General features: G+C 40.1%; 1 protein-coding gene and 2 non-coding genes across 4 annotated transcripts in view; all 3 read right to left on the bottom strand.

Moving 5' to 3' along the window:
• Nucleotides 1-21646, bottom strand: part of TEX14 (testis expressed 14, intercellular bridge forming factor) — a 31413-nt gene that overhangs the window by 8179 nt on the left and 1588 nt on the right. For both annotated transcript variants that reach the window (XR_005982171.2, XM_072937334.1), the window contains exons 2-21: nt 17847-17961; nt 17278-17443; nt 16230-16366; nt 15662-15749; nt 14810-14940; nt 13418-13531; nt 11838-11961; nt 10727-10905; nt 10081-10232; nt 9170-9360; nt 8865-9003; nt 7272-8212; nt 6528-6631; nt 5452-5531; nt 4615-4872; nt 3937-4037; nt 3522-3635; nt 3088-3178; nt 2271-2361; nt 1018-1080 (exon numbers count right to left, since the gene is read on the bottom strand). Coding sequence is in view for 1 of the 2 variants with exons in the window: in XM_072937334.1 (XP_072793435.1) it covers nt 1018-1080; nt 2271-2361; nt 3088-3178; nt 3522-3635; nt 3937-4037; nt 4615-4872; nt 5452-5531; nt 6528-6631; nt 7272-8212; nt 8865-9003; nt 9170-9360; nt 10081-10232; nt 10727-10905; nt 11838-11961; nt 13418-13531; nt 14810-14940; nt 15662-15749; nt 16230-16366; nt 17278-17443; nt 17847-17961 (3379 nt within the window). In the remaining variant the exon portion in view is untranslated. The remainder of the gene's footprint in view (nt 1-1017; nt 1081-2270; nt 2362-3087; nt 3179-3521; nt 3636-3936; nt 4038-4614; nt 4873-5451; nt 5532-6527; nt 6632-7271; nt 8213-8864; nt 9004-9169; nt 9361-10080; nt 10233-10726; nt 10906-11837; nt 11962-13417; nt 13532-14809; nt 14941-15661; nt 15750-16229; nt 16367-17277; nt 17444-17846; nt 17962-21646) is intronic.
• LOC115497844 (small nucleolar RNA U3) lies at nt 19144-19357 on the bottom strand. Its single transcript, XR_003963421.4, has one exon. It is a non-coding gene; the product is annotated as a small nucleolar RNA U3 (small nucleolar RNA).
• On the bottom strand, nt 20691-20904 carry LOC115497831 (small nucleolar RNA U3). Its single transcript, XR_003963408.4, has one exon. It is a non-coding gene; the product is annotated as a small nucleolar RNA U3 (small nucleolar RNA).

The raw sequence follows: 21646 nt of genomic DNA, 5'->3' as shown, positions 1-21646 counted from the left end.
AGATGTTCTGACAGTTAGAATAGCCACTTCTTGCACCTGTGAATCACCAGATCTTGAAATTTGAATCAGGGCTCTTGAAATTTTAATTTTATGCAGTCTTATCTAGCTGGCTGGAATGGAGGGAGATGTTCCCTTTGAAACTTCCCACAGGAATCCTGGGAGGCCCAAAATCACCATCCTCAGGAAAGTTGCAGAGGCAGAAAAGGTTAATTATTTGCTTCCCTTTCCTTTCCAGGATTTTTAAAATCATCCTCCTATAAAACCAGCTCAGGAAGCTGCTTCCAGAAAGGGCAGGAACTCCAAATGCGAACCAAAAGGTAGAAAAAATTCCCCAAAGCCAAGGGAAAACCTCAATGGTTAAGAAAAATTAATGAGCCATTAATTAAGAATAAATGTAGGCCTTGGGAGCATTTAAAAGTATGATTCTGATAAACTGAGACTGCTGAAGGCACTGACACAAGTGAAAAAAATGAAATCCAAGTTGATTAAATTTTGGGGAGATACACCCTGGATTCCATCATCCTCAGAGGCCATGGAAAGAACAGACACCTCCTGTAAATCAGTAATTTGATGCAAATCTCCAATAGCTGTAAATATAAATTAACTTCATTAGTTGAATTACAAACATACTCTGCTAATATTTTTTTTTTTCCCCTGAAAATCACAGGACTATTTCTGGAATAAAATTTATTTGGCTCCACACGAACCATTTGCTCTTTAAAGTGATTTTATTTCCCTGCGCCATATGGAGAGAAGAAACGAGGAATCCTCACACTTTAATGGGAAGAAGCACACCCAGATGAACACCAAGTTAATTACTTCAGAAAATGAAAATATTTCCAGCTGAGGACAACTCTTTTTTTACACCAATCTCACAACTTTTCACAGGAAAATACTCTCTCAATATTCTGGGGAGTTTTCTCTTGGGCTGTCCCATCTCCCTGTCTTGCACCAACACAAAATTTTGGAATTAATGACCAATTTGCTGAAGTTTTTGCTATAAAATGTGGCTCTTACACATCTTTTTCTTGGCATTCTTCCTGTGGCTCCCACAGCATCACTTCTCGTGCAGCATCCAGACTGAAATGAGGGAGGAAAGGTCATGTTCACCCTCAGAAAATGATGGAAATAGAAGGATTTGGTTTCCTTTCTCTCAGGAAGTTTAAGCACTCTGAGGCAGACTGCAGCTCATAAACACTTTTTACTTAAAACCTTAGAAAGTGGAGACTGGTAGGAGAAAAATGTCATTTTTAACAGATTAAGGATTCATTAAAACTTCCAACTGACATTTGCAGCTTCAGAGCAAAAAGTGAAATTAAGAAAATTAAGTGAAATTAATAAAATTAGGTTGAAATTAATGAAATTAAATACAAGAAATCAAAACCTAGGTAGGACTACACACCACTCCATCATCCCTTGATCTGTTTCAGATTGTGACAAGCCCACTCAAGGTCAAAGAGGATTAGGCAGATGCTCAGAGAGCAACATCCCCTCTGTCCTGCTGCCAAAAGTGAAGGGAGCAACCAAAACCATGCTTTTTTTACCCTAAAGCCAAGTGATTTCCACTGCTGGTGCCTCCCTTTGGCCCAGGGAACTCAGCTCCTGGGTGGGGAGGAGCCCTGACAGTCACAGCCAACTTCTCCCCATGCTGACAAAAAATTGACAGGAAAACATAAAATATAAATATAAAATTATAAAAATAAAAATATAAAAATATAAAATTAACAGGACAAAAAAAAACCCCTCCTGTTTTTCAGAGGAGCCAGCCAAACCTCCAAGATTTCAGAGACTGCCAAAGCTGATGTTGCCCCCAGGCAAGATCCAGTGAACATTCCTGCCCTGGGCTGATCCCATGGGATTGGGAAAGGCAGGATCGTCCTGGCACTTCAGCTCCACAACCAAAATTAAAGCAGATGACTGAAGCTTTAATTTGAATTATCTTTGCTCTGTTTCAGGCTGTGGTTTATCAGTAGAAAAGGAATTGTGATATGGACATGGCTTTTTTTTTTTTCCTTTCTTTTTTTCCTGTTTTAGCTCCCTCATTAAGGCAAAAAAAACCCCACCAAACTCTGCAAATGACAAAACCCCTTGAGACCTGTGAAAATCCCTTTTTGTATTTTCTTAGCAAGGAGCTGAGCTATGTAGATAATCATTAAAGAACACCACTGGCATCTTATTTGAATATTAGATATATAAGCAGAATTAATGAAGAGAGCACACTTTAAAAGCTAATTTCTGCCTGAAGGAACAATGAAAATGAGTTTTTCTACCTGGCTCCAGGCATTTGGCTCAGCTGATTCACTCCCAGCTTGTTACTGCCACAGCTCTGTGGTGTTGTGCTGCAGAATAGTATTTTTCCTCCTGAATACAAATAACAAATGTTCCCTGTTACTGCCTTTTGCAAGCACAAAAGAAAACAACACAACTCATTGAACAGGAAATTGTTACTTTATTAATTTTTTTTCTTTTTTTTTTTGTCTGAGTTCTTGTGACCTTTGTTGTTATCGAGAGACAAATGTGTTTTAAAGATGCATTTTCATAAACATGGCACAGCTGCCAGACAGGCACTGAAGCACTGGGGAATATCACAACATTTACAAATTTGAGCTAAAAGAGACAACAGAGTAAGGAAACAATGATTCTTCCATTATTCTGCACACGCACTCTGTCAGCTCTCACTGTTTTTAAGCCCAAGATCCTCCCAGCAATGAGAATATTAATGTGTAAATACAACTCTAATTCAGTTTCCAGCACCACAGCAAGTTGCATAAAAAGATTAAACTTCGCCCCAGGGTAAAAATGAAAAGTATTCAAACAAGTTTTTTTGGTTTGTCTTTTTAACTGAAACACAGCAAGTACGTGAACACTGCATCTGAAATTATTTCAGGCACTGCAATGCCCAAACCAAAATCCTAAGTGTCCTGAACTCTCCCAAAAAATAATAATTTGGGAATAAGAGGAATAAGAGATCAATTGAGCCTGAAGAATGAAGGTCCAGCCTTGGGATAGGAGAGCTGCTGGCAAAAATCCCAATGCAGCAACTCCGTGTCCCTGACTCAGAAGTGCTTCAAGGAAAAGGACATTTACCTGGAGCCTGAATTCCTGATGCTGCATCTCCAGGTAATTTCTGCAAAAATCCTGCACAAACAGCTTCTGCTTTGCCCTCAGCGTCTGAGGTCTGAAAAGGGGAAAAAGAGAAATTAATTCCATTTTTAACAGAGCAGCTGCAAAGGGCAGGACAACCCTCCCAGGATGATGTTCCCAATAATGGGAATGGAGAAACTTTTCTCATCAGCAAACAGCCCAGACTGGATTTAGCAGCAAAATAGGAAAGTTTTGTGTCTTCCAGGAACTAATGAAGATTAATTTGCTTACTCTTACCTAAATCTTTATTTTGAAAGTAAAGAATTAATAATGGGGGAAAAAAAAATCTCACATTTTACAGATCTCTCTTCAAATCAAATGGGAGCACAATTAAACCACATGTTGTGTAACTTATGTCCAAAAAATGTTATTTTTACCTCTGGTTCTGACCTTCCCTCAAGAGCAGGAGGAAGGAAATAATCAGGAGTGAAGAATTCTTCAGTCACATCAGGAGGTGAATTAAGGGAACAATGCAATTCCCTTGAATGTCCCTGTGAAAGACATCATCACCTGAGATGATACCACCCTCTCTTAATAAAAAAATGCATATTTCAGCTAATAAAAACCACTGAAATTCTGAAATTCTATTTAATTGTTCACTGACTTTCAACCCACTTCCTGCTCTTTGCATTACCTTGGTGGTTTTAAAACAAAATAACAAAAAAAAAAAAAAAAAAAAAAGGAGGAAGGAGGAGGGGAATTGTTACTCAGATCAGCTCAGGATGCAACGCCAGGCTAAACTTTTCCACGGATAAGCAGCTGCCACTAAATTCCCTGGATTTCTGTACATACTCTAGAGAGATTCTCAGCTTGCTGAGGAAGGACTGAACTCTTAGGAATGGATATTCCAGACTCTGCTTGCTCATCTGGTGCTGGGGACTGGCAGCTCCTCCCTAGGATGTCAGAATGGAACAAAATTATTAACTAAAAATAAAAAATAGAGATGTGAAGTGAGTGATCTGAGGCACTGCTGGAATATCAATGAGAGCAGACAGTGACACTAATTGTCTGCCAGGAACACGGAGAAATAATGACATTTAAATGCTCACCTCGTTAATTAATCTAAGCAGGGGAACCTTGCCCTGTTCCTCTGTAGAGAACTTTTTCAAAAGCTTTACCCACTGAGCTGCTGCAGAAAAGGCAGCTGTGTGGTGAGATGGGAGAAATAAAAGTGTGATAGCACTCTCAAGGGTCTGAAAGCTTTGGGTTTCTCATGCTGATAACAATAATCAGTGATGATGAAGGTCTCCAATCTCATTCCCTCCACCTATTAACACCTAATACTCATCTCTATTTATGCCCATCAAGGAGTGACTGACTCGCTCTGAGGGCAAAGCTCTGGAAGATAAAATGGACAATACTTGTTTAAAAAAAAAAAAAAATTAAAAAAAAAAAATCACGGAAGCCGAAATCTGATTGGAAATGGAAGGAGACAAAAAGAGAACAGAGCATTTTATTTCTCAGCCTCACCTGTGGAAGTCCTGAGCGCAGGCTCCAGGTCACTCTCCCCAGAGTCAGTTCTGTCCTCACTGCCCAGCTCCCAGGGCTCACCTGGCTGCCACCCACACCTCTGCTGCTCCTGGATTTTTGGGGCTCTGCCAGGGACATGCTGGGGGTGTTCCCTGACACTTTCTGCTTCACTTTCAGACGTGCATTCACTGGCAGGGTAGGGGCAGCTGAGCTCCAGCCGACCTGAGGCCACTCTTCTGGCCATTTGCTTGACTTCAGCTACACAAAAAGAACAGAATTAAACAAAATTACCACTTCACTCCACAGGATCTGGGCCTCCAAAGCATCCCCTGTGTTTCACTGTGCCTGCAGAGTTGGAAATGCTAAGGTTAGAACAGGCAGCACCATGAAAATAGCTAAACACTTCCTTTTGTTTTAAATAAAGCTTAAAACCTGCATAAATTGTCATGGATAGGTCTCTCCAGGAGCAGGTTTTGTTAGTTTGGTTCTCTATTATCCATGCCCATGCTGCCATCCACTGGGCACTGCCACCCCTGCCATTCCTGATCCACACCCTGCCCAAAAGCAGGAAAAAATCCCTTCAGCTCCAGCAACCAAACCACCTCAACGTGCCTGGGATTATTTTATGCCCAGAATGTGCAAGACACAGGATCCCACTCACTTGGGCTCCATCCAAGAACAGCCTCACAGAGCTTCAGCAATTAAGGCACAGAGACCTTTCCTTGTCTGCTGAGTTCAATGCACTGCAGCAAGATTTCTGATATTAATGCTGATTTAACATTGATTTAACACTGATTTAACACTGATTTAACATTGATTTAACACTGATTTACTCACTCCTCCACCCTGACTGCATCACCCTCCTCTTCTCACTGCTTTTTTTGCTGCAGAATTCAGCCCTTGGTTTTGAATGGCACCTGCAATAAATGATTATGAAATGCACAAACTATTTTAGAGCCCGAGCATATTGTGTCAAGTATTCCCCAGCCAGGAAAAGGCTCCAAGTTGTTTTAACATTAATTAGAGCACGTGTGCTCTCAGCCTTTTAACAACCCAGCAGAACCAGCAGATTGAGCTGCCAGGAGCTTGGAGAGCACAGATTTTTTATTATTTATTATTTTATTATTGAATTACTTTAATTATTTATTTTTATTATTGTTAATTAGGTCTATTCTAGATTAACCAGACAAGATGTACATTCAACTCTGCATCTCAGAGCTGTCAGCTGCCTTCAGATGCTGCAGCTCCAAAAACACACCATGGGTGATGTAGGGATTGTTTTATTGAGGTGATCACAATTTCAGACCTGGACAATGATTCTCCCACCAGAGTTCATTCCCTGACCTTCACTGACCATGAAATATTTATGTTCTAACCTTCACCAACAGGTCTTTCTGATCCAAATGGATCATGGACTAATTTTAGAACTGCAGCAGTTTTTTTGATTTGACCAAACACTGAAAGAAGTGTCTGTCTCCCTCTTTTCCAACACGAATCTGCACAAGTTTTGCCAGGTAATTTCAATATGTGCTTTCCATTCCTGTCTAAAAACACAAAGAGATGACATTAAAAAGTATTTGTGCTGGGAACTGATGGAGGCTGTGCCCAGAGAGGAGAACATTTATTCATACCTTCCCTGATTGCTCTCCTTTTGGAGAGTTTTGGACCACTGACCTCCATCCCAGAGGCATGTGAAATCATTTTTAACAGCACTCCTTAACACAAAGTGCCCTGTCACAGCAGCTCTGCAGCTGACAATGACTCACAGCAGGCTCCTCTCTGCACAGATGGCTTTTGCCTTACTGAGGAACATTTAATGCCAGCCTTGATCCTGATGTGCCTCCTCTGACAGCGTCTCTGCTCCAGATGAACCTGTCAGAATTAACTCTTCTATGAATAAGATCAAAACTCACCACTTCTCCTCTTCCCTCCTTGCTGCAGGGTGTGAATCAGCTCCTCTCTGACACTGCAAGTTCAACTCCTTCTGGCATCTTGCAGACACGTGTGGGAGGAGATGCTGAAAGGAATTCAAGCCGTGATTCAGCACACCCTGGGCACCCTGCTAATTGCTGCCTGAGCACAGGACAGCACAAACTTTATTCCCTGAGTTTTGTTTGAGCTGCTCTGCTCAGGAAAAAGGATGACAACTCCAGCAAAAACTCTGCCCTGGATTTATAGCAGGTTTTGTTAGTTTGCATGCAGCTGCCAGGGGGATGAGTGGACCTGAATGACTCAAGTTACCCTCACAGGAGAGATGTAATCAAATTTCTCTCTTTCTCTTTGGTCCATGTATGTAATAATTAAAGTAATCCAGAAGCCCTTCCCAAGAACAGCTCAGGCCTCAACACAAACAGAAACATTTCTCCACTGGCCTTTTCCCAGAAACATTTCTCCACTGGCCTTTTCCCTGAGATTCCCATCTCCATTTCAGTGCAGGATTTGGATTTTAACCCCACCCTGAGCCACTGGATCAGTATTGTCCTGGCAGGACTGGAGAGAAAGAGGAAATAATTCAATTGCACTGCTGAGCTGTCTTCATTCCTGTATATAATGCACATTTTAAAGGACAGATTCATCCCTCCTCTTGGACACCACCCATCCCTGCATCTCTTTGCCTGCTAAGGAACACAGAAATGATAATCTGCTCAACACTTTACCTCCTGGTTTAGGCTCACTTCATCATCCAGCCCTTGGCCCATGCTGCAGCCCGGATCACGATGGGTGGTTGCAATTTCTCTCCTCCACTTCTCATTCTGAATTGCCTCTCTTTCCTTGGCTGTCTTGGGAGCAGCCTGGAAGCTGTCTCTGTCTGGTGCCTGACACATTATTGGAGGTGGAATGTAGTCCCTGGATGGCGGAGCCACAGCCTGGTGTAAAAAATCATCACCTCCAGAAAAAGCCTTCTTGGTGTTTTGGGAAGGAGCATCAGACCCTTCCCAGTGTCTCCCCTGAGAGCTTTCCTTAGGAAGCAGATTCACCCTGACTTCCTGGAGCAGCCTCTTCTGCTTTGCCATGGCCTTCAGCCTGTCCAGCTTCTCCTCGGTCCTGCTCAGGGACTCCCCTGCCTGCTGCAGCATGCTCTGCATGATCTTCAGGTTCAGGACGCATTTGCTGATGTGCTGCTCGCTCTGGGAGGAGCTGCTCAGCCTCCTGCCAGCATCTCCTCTCATCTGGGACAGCCCAGAGCCTTCTCTCACCCCCTCCTCTTCTTCCTCCTCCTCCTCCTCTTCCTCCTCCTCCTCTCCAGTGAACCCCGTGCTGGACCCTGAGGATTCCCCGTCCTCCTCACCCTCCCACGGGCTCTGATCTTCCTTTTGCTGCTTTTCTGCATCCTTCAGAGCCTGGCCTGAGCCAGGTCCTCCTTCCAGGAAGTCTTGGAGACCTTCTGGGTAACTGGCCAGGATTTCATTCATTTCAAAGCTGCACAGGCTCCCATCCACTTCGCTCTCACTGGAGGGAGAAGCTCCTGTCCCGAGTTCAGAGGAGGCTTCCAGACTTCTGTCCTGCACAGGGGGCTCTGCACTGGCTGCTGCCTCCTGCACCACCACAGCACTGCTCTCCCTGGGCAAAACAGAGTCCTGGGGGGCAGAAAAGCCACCTGAAAAATTCCATTTGAAACATTAAATCATTTGTTTAACGATGACATGGATGTTAAGAATTCAAAGGGGTCAGTTATTGGGTTAGAAAGGAAAATAATTTAAGTGTCACTTCTTAATTAGGTACTTTAGCTTTTGATTAGACTTAAAAAGACCTTACAACACAAAGTTGTTAGCCATTTTTGTACTGCTTTTCATACATGCAGAGTCTAGGACAGACAGTATACTAAAGTTTTGATAAGATAACAATAAACAAAAGCTAAAGACCAAAAAATCCAATACATCTCTCATTCCTATCACAAAACTACTCCAAAAGAGTCTCCCCTACCAAATGAACCCCCAATACCCAGCTTAGAACCCACAAACTCCAGCAACCCAACACCTGTGCTGCTTTTGCACGTTGAGGAGTGAATTTTGGAAATTTAGAAATTCCATGAGCAGCATTTGACACCTCTGCTGAAAGAAAACTGGGCCTGAACAAACCAGATTTCGAGTCTACATTAACAATGAAGTGGCAGCTAAAATCCAAAGACAACTGCTTCCTCTTTTCAACCTAAATCACAAAATCTGTGCGTGATTTTATGATTTTAGTATTTTAATGATTTCTGACAGACTGTTGTGGCCTGAGGAACACAGGAAGGACAAGAAACTCACCAGCCTTGCTTATCTCTTCTTCCTGGAATTCCACTGTTCTCTTCTGGAACCTAAAAGCTGATGCCCAGCAGATGTTCACATCTGCAAGAACAGCAGATCTCTGTGCTTTGGGCATTCCACTTTCAGATTTAACCAAGTCCTGTAAAAGAAAACAAAACAAAAAAGAATAAAATACAATTTGTCAGTTCTGTGTCCCTGCCTGCTCTTCTGAGGGGGTTCAGCTCCCTGAGCAGAACACTGAGTGCTGGATCACTTCCTCTAGATTTAAACAACATATCCATCAAAATTGGAATGCTGGAAATCACCTTCAGGTCGTTTTTCAGGATATATTGAATATCCTGAAGCTTCATGGAGCGGTTCCTTGGTTTGGGCTCCAGCCCTGACTTGACAACATCATAATAGAGCAGGGGGAGCCTGACATCTGCTTCCAGCTGCTCCCCTGAAAGGATGAGCTGCTTAACAGCTGAGTCTTCCACACCTTTCCAGGGAAGGCTCTCTGCAAGACACAAGTACAGATTTTATGTCCCCAGCTGCACATTAATGTTAATTAAAAAAAAAAAAATTACATCGTTCCCTGATGTAATAAAAATTTTTGAAATGTGATAAAATAAAATGTTATACAATAAAAAAATTTAAAAATCACATTATTCCCTGTCCATCCCCTGTTTTACAAGTAAAAACAAGCACTGGCATCTCCTCCCTGTTTCCAACAGTGGATGCTTTCAAGGGAGCTGACAGAAATATCTAGAGGAGAGTGACATTGCAAACAACCCTGCTCTGGATTCTTCATTGGGATTAATTTTTAGGATAATTGTTTATCCCATTTCACTGTCAGAATAGTCAAAGTGAATGCAGAACAGACATTATCTGTAATAACAGCTACAATACATGACAAAAACAGAGTTACATTCTAACTTATCACAGAGATCAAAAACATAAAAGCTGCACAAGCTTGTTTTGAACACTGAAAAGACTTAATTGAATGTTTTGCTGTGCTGGTAGGAAGAAGAAAAATAAACAGCAGAAAACAAATTTATTTCCAAATGTATTTCTCCAATACCCACCATTAATTTCATCCCTTAGCCACACAATTTTACGTTTTCTGATCACATTTTAGAGGAGTTCCCAATAACCTTTGTTATTGTCATATATTTGGGGTTTGTTGCCTGGTTTATGTTTTCAGTTAACCCATCCCAGCCCAAATCTGTGCACTCACCTGTCAGGGCCTCCTGCAGCACTGCACAGAAGCTGTAAACATCAGATTTGACTGTCCCAGGTTTCCCCAGGATTATTTCAGGGGAGCTCCAGCGGAACAGCTGGGCTGGGACAGGAATTCGGGTCAGGTCACTGTGCACTCCACTGTCCTTGCTGCAAAAAGGGAAAAAAACTGTACAGCAGGACAAACAGCACAAAAACTGTAAATCAGGACATGCAGCACACTCAACAACAAGGCTCATATTTAGGAATTAAACACCTGAGCGTGCTACAGCATTTAGTTTAATGCATAAAAGGTTAGGGCATGTCTGCAAAAAGAAATGTGCACTAAAGGCCTGGGGAAAGGAACACCTCCTTGAATGACTTTAGAACAAAAACAACTAAAAAAAATGCTGAACTTTTCACAACAGAAGCTTTCTAAACAACCATGGATAACACACAGGAAGCCTGTCAAAAATAATTTTATTTTCCAATGTGTCTAGGGGATAATTTCAGTAATACTTCACTGAGATGAAAAGAAATCCTCTTTACCCTCTTTATGATTTTTTGTTCTCAATGCCAAACCGAGTAACTGAATCAGGACCAGTCTAAGGAGAGGTGCTGGATGTTCCACCCCCGTTTGAGAGCAGCCCTGGGGAGGTTCTCACCTCTGGATCATGTACTCCAGGTTGCAGAGCTTGCCCTCCCCTGAGGACACAATCTGGATGGCAAAGGAGGAGAGGGAGCGGTGGATGAAGCCCCGGGAGTGCAGGAAGCGCAGAGCCTCGAGGATCTGCAGCAGCACGTGCACGATGGTCTCTGTCTGCAGCACCGGGAATTCTGCACGCTGCAGAGAGGGATTGATATTATATTATAATGATATTATATTATATTATATTATATTATATTATATTATATTATATTATATTATATTATATTATATTATATTATATTATATTATATTATATTATATTATATTATATTATATTATATTATATTATATTTATTATATTTGTGATATATAGTATATATACTACATATACTATATATATACTATATTATATATACATGATACATATTATATAAAGTATATATAGTATATACTATATATACTTACATATTATATATACTATATTTTATTTAGTGCATATATTATATATATTATATATTATATATTATATACTATGTACGTATATAATATACTATATATAAAATAGTACATATATAGTATACACTATATATATTATATATACACTAGATATATAATAATATGTAATATATAATATATAATATAATATATATATTATATTATATATTATATATTATATACTGTAATACTAGATATTAAAATATATTATTATTTTATTATAAATATAAAATAATAGTATAGTATAGGGTATTATTAATAAACCATTATACCATTAATATAATAAAATATATTATCTATTATAGATTTACATTTTTTTAAGAATTGATTAAAATTTTTTAAAATTGGTTAAATTTGAATTTTAAAAAATGAATTGGCTTCAAATGATTATTTTAATAATTGATTAAATAAATTTTAATTTAAATTAATTAAATTTAAATTACGAAAAATAATTAATTTTTTAAATTTTATTTTAAAAAATAAGAAAAATAGCCAGAAACTCAAATCCAGACTGAGGATTTTGTCTTCTTGAGGTAAGATGTTAGTCACTAAATATAATTAATTAATTAATTCTTATAATTAAATAATTAATTCTTATTAATTATTATTTAAAACTGAAGCATTGCAGTTACCCTTTCATGGAGGATGCTGTAGAGAGAGCCAAAGTGAACCCTCTCATAGACCAAGCGAGTTTTCTCCAGGTCGCAGGACAGACAAACAGACATCAGCTGCAGCAAGTGAGGGTGGCGGAGCTTGCTGCAAAGGGAGAGGAAAAATCAATTTTCAAGGCAATTCTGGGCTGAGAAGAAGAAAATTCCTGCCCTGCTCAGTGTTTTTACCAATACGACATGAACGTTGGGTTTTCACTGGAATATATTTCAGTGTAAATGTATATTTTTAACTGAAATACTCCATTTTAAAAGATCAAGAGTGGGAAGAAAATCTGTATTACTGCTCTAGGGAAGAAATTCAACCCCAGGCTAAAACTCCTGAGTGGTAAATTCCATTCCCACTTGGGATTCTGTGGTCAGGACGACCCCAAGATCATAAAAAGTCTTTTCCTCCCAGCCCTGCAGCCAAAGATCACGATAAACTCATGCTTGAATAAGGTCAATGTATACAATAGGACAATATAAGTTTAACAATTTATATGTAAGTTCTATAACGGTAAAATATAAAATATGTTCAGCTCAAAAGCCATGTTGGGAGTCAGATTTGGGTCTGCACCCCTGATTCCCAGAGCTCTTCAATAAAAGCATCTACACAGAGTCATATCCTGGGATTCTGTGTGTTACTGAAGGCTGAGATAAATCCCGTTCCCCTGAGGTAAATCCCATTCCCCTGAGGTAAATCCCATTCCCCTGAGGAAAAACCCATTCCCTTGAGATAAATCCCATTCCCTTGAGATAAATCCCATTCCCCTGGGATCCATCCCATTCCCTTGAGATAAATCCCATTCTCCTGGGATCCATCCCATTCCCTTGAGATAAATCCCATTCCCCTGGGATCCATCCCATTCCCTTGAGATAAATCCCATTCCCCTGGGATCCATCCCATTCCCTTGAGATAAATCCCATTCCCTGAGATAGATAAATCCCATTCCCTTGAGATAGATAAATCCCATTCCCTGAGATAGATAAATCCCATTCCCCTGAGACAGATAAATCCCATTCCCCTGAGATAGATATATCCCATTCCCCTGAGGAAAAACCCATTCCCCTGAGATAGGTAAATCCCACTCCCCTGAGGTAAATCCCACTGCCCTGAGGTAAATCCCATTCCCCTGGGATAGGTAAATCCCATTCCCCTGGGATCCATCCCATTCCCTTGAGGTAAATCCCATTCCCCTGGGATCCATCCCATTCCCTTGAGATAAATCCCATTCCTTTGAGATAGACAAATCCCATTCCCTGAGATAGATAAATCCCATTCCCCTGAGATAGATAAATCCCATTCCCCTGAGATAGATAAATCCCATTCTCCTGAGATAGGTAAATCCCATTCCCCTGAGATAAATCCCATTCCCTTGGGATCCATCCCATTCCCCTGGGATCCATCCCACTCCCCCGAGGTAAATCCCATTCCCCCGAGGTAAATCCCATTCCCCTGAAATAAATCCCATTCCCTTGGGATCCATCCCACTCCCCCGAGGTAAATCCCACTCCCCCGAGGTAAATCCCACTCCTGCATCCCTGGGGAGCTCCTGTCCCACCTGCTGTGCTCCTGCTCTGCCAGGAGGAGATCAGCCAGGCGCAGCTTCCAGCTGCTCTGCTGGGGCTGGAAGCTCAGCTCCTTCACCGTCACCCTGCTGCCTCCCCACACCAAGCTGCAAAGAAAAAAAAACAATTTTTAAAAATTTATTTATTTTATTTTTTCCCCAGCTATGTAGTTATTTACCAAGAACTTTGTGATCCTCGCCAAGAAAACACTTAGCAAGAATTTTTTGTGGTGCTCTGGTGCTGCCTCCCACCGTCAGGAATTTGAATTTTGCTCTTTTAAACTGAGAATGAATTTAGTCCTGCTAAAGGCTGGTGGAGCAGGGAAGGTTCACTGCCCAAAATCCCACCCCTCCCACAAGGAATTCCCTTCAGCAAAGGCCATCAGCGACACAAATCAAGAGTTTTGGGGAGGTTAAATCACCAATTTGTCAATTCTCTGGCTGCCTCTGAGAGACAACCACTTGCTTAACACACAGTAATTAGACAATACCCTATTTTCCTAATCATTAGCAACAATTACAAAATTGTGATATTATTTCTTTTATTATATATATTTGTTTTATTTTTATATTTATATCAATATTAATGTTTAAATTATTTATTTAATTACAATATTTGTAATTACAATAATTTAATTTGTATATATAATAATATATTACAATATTTAATATAGTTAATATAGTTACAATAATTAATATAGTACAATATTTATAATTACAATATTTTAATTTGTATATATATTACAATATTTAACATATTATAATTAATATATTACAAAATTTCTAATTACAATATTTTATTTAATATATATTATATATTGCAATATTTAATATATTTACAATAATTAATAGATTATAATACTTGTAATTACAGTATTTTATTTAATATATAATATTACAATATTTAATATATTTAATATATTTAATATATTTAATATATTTAATATAATTAATACATTACAATATTTGTAATTACAATATTTTATTTAAAATCTTTGGTATTATACCAAATATTTTAAATAAAAGCTCAGCCTGTCCTTGCAACTCTCATTTCACCACAGGTTCCAGCAAGTGGGCTGCACACCTGGATATCCAGAGGATATCCTGGACAAAGATTTACAAGGATTAAATGTTGAACAACACAATCTGTGCAACCCTAAATGTATTTCCCACCACTGCCATCAGTGATTAGCCATAATTAGGTTAATTAAACAGGGCAGAAATACAGAAAAAACTTGGAAAATGCCCCAAAACAAAGCACTGCTACAACAATTTGCAACAGACACAAAGAGGGGCTAAAAAACCTCTTTAATTCCATTTACTTGGTCATGATCGTGTTGCAATAGACACAGATTTGGGGCTAAAAAACTCTTTAATTCCACTTACTTGGTCATGATCATGTAGGGCCCCAGGTGGTAGGAAAATGCAGGTTCATCATCAGCCTGTACCACATCTTTGTCCCCAATAATTGGGAGGGAGGCCAGGTAGCCCAGGTGGCCACTGCTTGCCAGATGGAACTGAAAGAGGAAAATGCAACAATTCCCAAAATCCAGCAGCTCATCAACAACCTGAGTGCAGCAGCACCCAAACATCACCAGGAAATGGGAAAAATCGGCACCAAAATCTGAATTTCCCACTGAGGGTGGAACGGGGAAAGCAGAACCAGTCCCTAGGAGCTGCCACAGGTAACACTGAACAGGAATTTCTGCTGTTCCAGCTCGAATATTTGTGCTCTTCATGGGTTTTTCCCCACATTTTTTCAGCAGAAATAAGAATGCGCTAAAGGTTAAAAAGTTAAAAATAAGGATGCACTAAAGGTTAAAAAGTTAAAAAAAAGATTGCACTAAAAGTTAAATATAAGAAAGCACTAAAGGTTAAAAAGTTAAAAACACGAATGCACTAAAAGTTAAAAAGTTAAAAATAAGGATGCACTAGAAGTTTAAAAGTTAAAAATAAAAATGCACTAGAAGTTTAAAAGTTAAGAATGCACTAAAAGTTAAAGAGATAAAAATAAGAATTCACTAAAAGTTAAAAATAAGAATTCACTAAAAGTTTAGAAGTTAAAAATAAGAGTGCACTAAAAATTAAAAAGTTAAAAATAAGAATTCACTAAAAGTTTAAAAGTTAAAAATAAGAAGGCACTAAAAGGTAAAAATAGCACAGATAATTTGTGAGGAACAGGAGATTCTGGGAAAAATGTTCTAATATATTAGAAAATCCCTCCCCACAGCTTCTTACCTTCCCAAAGCCAAAGCTGTAAATGTTCTTGGCCACACTGGGTTGTCCTTGCAGTTTTTTCAGTTTACCCAGAGGATTCTCAGCATTTCTAAATACCAAAAGCAAAAGGAATAAAACCAATTATATATATATAGTATTAATATAATAATCCTATAATATATATTAATATATATTATTATATTATTATGTATAATAATATACAGTATATAATATTCAAATGCAATACTATATATAGTATATATACTATATATCTACTATATATAGTAGATATATATTATATATAATACAATAATATATAAATAGATATTTATATGTAATATATAAATATATAGTAAATATAAATATATGTAATATATAATTATATATATTATATATAAAATATATAAATATATAGAATATATTTTACATAATATAAATATATACTATTATAAAAACTATATATTATTATATATTATTATAGAAATTATTATGATTAGATAAAAATTACATTAAAATTACAATTATAACATATAATTATGAATATTTAAATTTTAAAATGACAGAAAACGGGAGTAAAATCTCTCGTTACCCTTGGACAAGTGCACCGAGCCTCGAGGGGCTGCAGAGCAGGGCCTTTGAGGAGCCGACTCTCCTGAGCAGGTCCGAGGGCAGGTTCCAGAGCACAGCCTGCATGTGCAGCGAGCACTGCTGCATGAACTCCAGCATCTGGGCAGCGGGGGGGAACAATAAACACAGAGCTTCAGACAAAAACAAAACCAGTTCAAATTCATCAGTCTGCACTAGTGGTAAAAGAACTGCTTAACTGCAATACCAAAATGGACATTTGGAGAAAATCAATTACATGAAAATGGCAGAAAAGCTGACTTCAAACAGGCGACAACACAGGAAACTTCACCCCCAGAGAATTACAATTTCACCTTCCTTTTTAAGAGGAGTGGTGTGAGCAAAGGGATGAGGAGTTTTTTATATATACATTATATAGTATATATTGTATATTATATATTATATAGTATATAGGATATATTATATAGTATATAATATATAGTATATAGTATATAGTACATTTTATATAGTATATAGTACATTTTATATATTATATATTACATTTTACATATTATATATTATATATATAATATATAATATATAATATATAATATATAATATATAATATATAATATATAATATATAATATATATGATATATGATATATGATATATGATATATGATATATGATATATAATATATAAATAATATATATAATATTGTATAAATTATAATATAATTTATAATATATTATATTATATTATATTATATTATATTATATTATATTATATTATATTATATTATATTATATTATATTATATTATATTATATTATATTATATTATATATATAATATATATACTATAATATATATATAATATATATTATATATATTATATATTATATATATTATAATATATTGTATATTATATATAGTATATAGTTTATAATATATAATATTACAATTACATATTAAATATTACATATTACATATTACATATTACATATTACATATTACATATTATATATATAAAAATCAGCGTTGCAGTCAAGAACGAGCTTCCGCAGCAATACCTGAGCGCTGCTTTCCTTCCTGGCTGACAAGGCCCACACCTGGGGGGTTCTCCCCTCTCTGTCGTGGACTCTCAGGTCTCCCCCTCCATCCAGCAGCTTGCTGAGGATGCCCTGGCTCCCCGAAAAAGCAGCTGCGTGCACCGGGGTGCTCCCGTCGTAGCAGCGACTGGGGAACAGCAAAAAACGTTCAGCAGGGGGGAAACGGAGTTGTTGAAATGTTTGTGTGCCCACAAATAACAGAATTAAAAAAAAAAAAAAAAGACAGACTGAGTTTTAAAAAGTTAGAAAAAAATTATTTCTGTAAATAAAATTTAAAAAAAATAAAATTATTGCTATAAATAAAAAATAAAATTAAAAAAAAAAGAAAATTATTTTATATTTACCTCCGAGGAGCTTTGGCTAAAATACCAACGTGCATCTTAAGCACTTCTTCATTTATGCCCAGTGGATATTGTGTTGCACAAGGACTAACACAATATTCACAATGACCGACACAATAACACAATATTAACCCACACGAAGGTTAATTTTAATTAAAAAAAAACAAAACAAAAAGTTTGATACTTAACTGATTGGCATCCGAGCCATATTCCAGCAGCGCATCCACTATTTTTCCCAGCCCCAGCAGCGCCGCAGCGAACAGACAGGTTTGGCCCATGGAATTCACAGCATCAACGAAAATTCCTAAGGAAAAGCAAGATTTAAATTCCATATAAATAAGGAATTTATATGTACTGCTTATATTGGAGAGATGGATATGTTAACTATGGAAAGATATATATGGAAATATATATACATGGAAATATAAATGGAAATATAGATATGGCTATCTATATATATTTATCATCTGTATAAGGACAAATGATAAAAGTAGATATAAGGATGATACGATATAAGCAGATATAAGTAGAGATGGATGAGCATATGTAACAGAGGACAGAATTAATAAGTAAGTGAATTATTCTTTATTAATCAGCTATTAATTAATTATGTTATGGTATGATTATGGGTATGACTAGTATTATGATTGCGATTATTCTTATTATCCTTATTATTAGTTATTAATAAATAAGTAAATAATAATAGTATAATTTATGAATATATAAATAATAGATATGTAATGTAATATAACGTAATATAATACAATATAATACAATGGAATACAATACAATAGAATACAATATAATAAAATACAATACAATACAATACAATATAACATAATATAACATAATATAACATATTATAACATAATACATAATACAACATAATACAACATAATACAACATAATAATACAATAATATAATATAATATAATATAATATAATATAATATAATATAATATAATATAATATAATATAATATAATATAATATAATATAATATAATATAATATAATATAATATAATATAATATAATATAATATAATATAATGTAATATAATGTAATATAATGTAATATAATGTAATATAATGTAATATAATGTAATATAATGTAATATAATGTAATATAATATAACATAATATAACATAACATAACGTAACATAATATAATACATAACATAACATAAAAACACGTATTAATAAACTAAGTCAATTATTCTTTATTAATTGCTCAGAGCATGGTGCTGGTAGTGCCAAGGTCAGGAGTTCGATCCCCGCATGGGCCATTTACTGAAGAGATTAACCCTGTGATGTCTGTGGTCCCTTTATAGTCAGAACCTCTTGTGATTCCCAATAATTGCTTACTTCGCTTTTATACTAAATAATTAATTCCGATCCTGAATCAGTTAATAAGAGACTGACGGGTCTCACATCAAGGATGCGGGGAGTTAATTCTATTTTTTAACCACAATAAAAAAGGGTCACAAACCACTCAGCCCGTGCTCTCTCCCTCCCGAGCCCCGCCGCGGGGGCCGGGAACGGTCATCAATGGCGGGCGGCCCCTGCGCAGGCAGCACCGCCCGCCCGCTTCGCGCTCAGGAGAGAACACCTCGCTCCTCCTCGTGGCTTGTGACGCCGATCAGGGAAGATCACTCTCCTCTAGTGACCAACTACAGAAATGATCCCTGAAAGTATAGTCTTAACTGTTCCCCACCGCCCGCGCCCGCGCCCAACGCCGCCACCCGCGCCCAGCGCACGGCGAGCCCCGAACCCCTACCCGGAACCAGCGGGCGCGGCCCCGCCGAGCCGCCACGGCCGCGGGAGCGCGCCCCGAGCCCCGCGGGAGCGCCCGCGCCCCGCGGAACGGCCGCGCGTGGCGCCGGTGGGGACAAACCCAACTAATCTGCATGTTCTGGCCCCGCTGGCCAATCAGAGGCGAGCCCGCCCAGCCCCGCCCTCCCGGGGAGGAATCGCCACAGGGCTGTGCCCTGTCCCTCGGTGGCGGGCCCTTGGTCACGACAAAACCCTGCAGCGCTACAGGATTTGGGGAAGAGACGCTCTGGTCACGACAAAACCCTGCAGCGCTGCAGGATTTGGGGAAGAGGCGCTCTGGTCACGACAAAACCTGCAGCGCTGCAGGATTTGGGGAAGAGACGCTCTGGTCACGACAAAACCCTGCAGCGCTGCAGGATTTGGGGAAGAGACGCTCTGGTCACGACAAAACCCTGCAGCGCTGCAGGATTTGGGGAAGAGGCGCTCTGGTCACGACAAAACCCTGCAGCGCTGCAGGATTTGGGGAAGAGGCGCTCTGGTCACGACAAAACCCTGCAGCGCTGCAGGATTTGGGGAAGAGGCGCTCGAAAGTCGTACGGAGGAAAAGGACCCGCGGATGCCGCTCGAGGGTGGGCGCACAAGAGCGGCCAGCGTGCCCAGGTAGCCACCAAGGCCACCGGAACGTGGCTTGTATCGGCAATAGTGTGACCAGCGGGACCGGGGCACTGAGGGGCCTCTGTACTCGGCACTGGTGAGGCCACACCTGGAATCCTGCGTCCACTTGTGGCCTCAGCACAAGCAGAAGGACATGAAAGGGCTGGAGTGTGTTCAGACAAGCAGACAGACTCCGGGAAGGGTCACGGATCTGAGGAGCAGCAGTTCAGAGAGTTGGGGGGGCTCAGCCTGGAGAAAAGGAGTCTCAGGGGGACTCTCAGGGGGACTCCCACCCTCCCTGCCGCTGCCTGAAAGGAGGATGGAGGCAGCTGGGGTCCGTCTCTCCTCCAGGGAACAAGTGACAGGAGGAGAGGAAACAGCCTCAGGTCACACCAGGGGAGGTTTCGGTTTGATATTGGCAAAAATTAATTCACTGCAAGGTTCTCAAGCACTGGCACAGCTCGCCAGGGCTGAGTCGCCCATCTCTGGAGGGATTTGCACGACATGCTATTGTGGCACTGGGGACAGGATTCGGGATGCAGGAGGCACATCCGGATCACTTCACTTCCGAGTTCTGTTTTTAACCACAATAAAAAAAGGGCCACAAACCACTCAGCCCGTGCTCTCTCCCTCCCGAGCCCCACTCCGAGGGCCGGGAACGGTCATCAATGGCGGGCGGCCCCTGCGCAGGCAGCACCGCCCGCCCGCTTCGCGCTCAGGAGAGAACACCTCGCTCCTCCTCGTGGCTTGTGACGCCGATCAGGGAAGATCACTCTCCTCTAGTGACCAACTACAGAAATGATCCCTGAAAGTATAGTCTTAACCGTACCCTGCCGCCCGCGCCCGCCCCCAACGCCGCCGCCCGCGCCCAGCGCACGGCGAGCACCGAACCCCCACCCGGGACCAGCGGGTGCGGCCCCGCCGAGCCGCCGCGGCCGCGGGAGCGCGCCCCGAGCCCCGCGGGAGCGCCCGCGCCCCGCGGAACGGCCGCGCGTGGCGCCGGTGGGGACAAACCCAACTAATCTGCATGTTCTGGCCCCGCCGGCCAATCAGACGCGTTCCCCAAGCCTGGCGGCGGCGCGGCCCCGCCCCCGCTCTCCCCCCGTCCCCGCCACAAGTGACGCTGCTGTCGCAGATGTCGCGACACGACACGAGGGACCGCCACCGCCCGTGCCGCCGCTGGCCCGGGCCAAGCGAGGAGAAGAGCCCCGGTACCAACACCAGCAGCGCGGCACGGCTTTCGCCGCGGGCTGCGCTGGCTCCCGGCCTCTCCCGACGCTTTCAGGGCGGCATTCGTGTACCAGAAAGAGCAAGCCCACAGGGCTGTTTAATCAGCTCCGGGCTCAGCCTGAGCATCACGGGTCGACTGCACGGGATAAACAGCACAACACGGAGCAGTTTCTCCCTAAACCCCATCAGAAGTTGTAGCCTGACTGACACGGGCTTCCAAAACTGAAGAAAGGCAAATTCGGAACAGGTTCCCCTTAGTTCCGTGTCACTCTCTGACCATCGCCGTTCATCAGAGGAAACACTTTTAAAAACAAAGTCCCCTTGCCCTGCACT

This window comes from Taeniopygia guttata, chromosome 19 (genome assembly GCF_048771995.1).
Source record: "Taeniopygia guttata chromosome 19, bTaeGut7.mat, whole genome shotgun sequence".
NCBI classification, from domain to species: domain Eukaryota; kingdom Metazoa; phylum Chordata; class Aves; order Passeriformes; family Estrildidae; genus Taeniopygia; species Taeniopygia guttata.
Note: the sequence above shows the minus strand (reverse complement) of the source record. Positions and strands in the feature narration are given on the sequence as shown.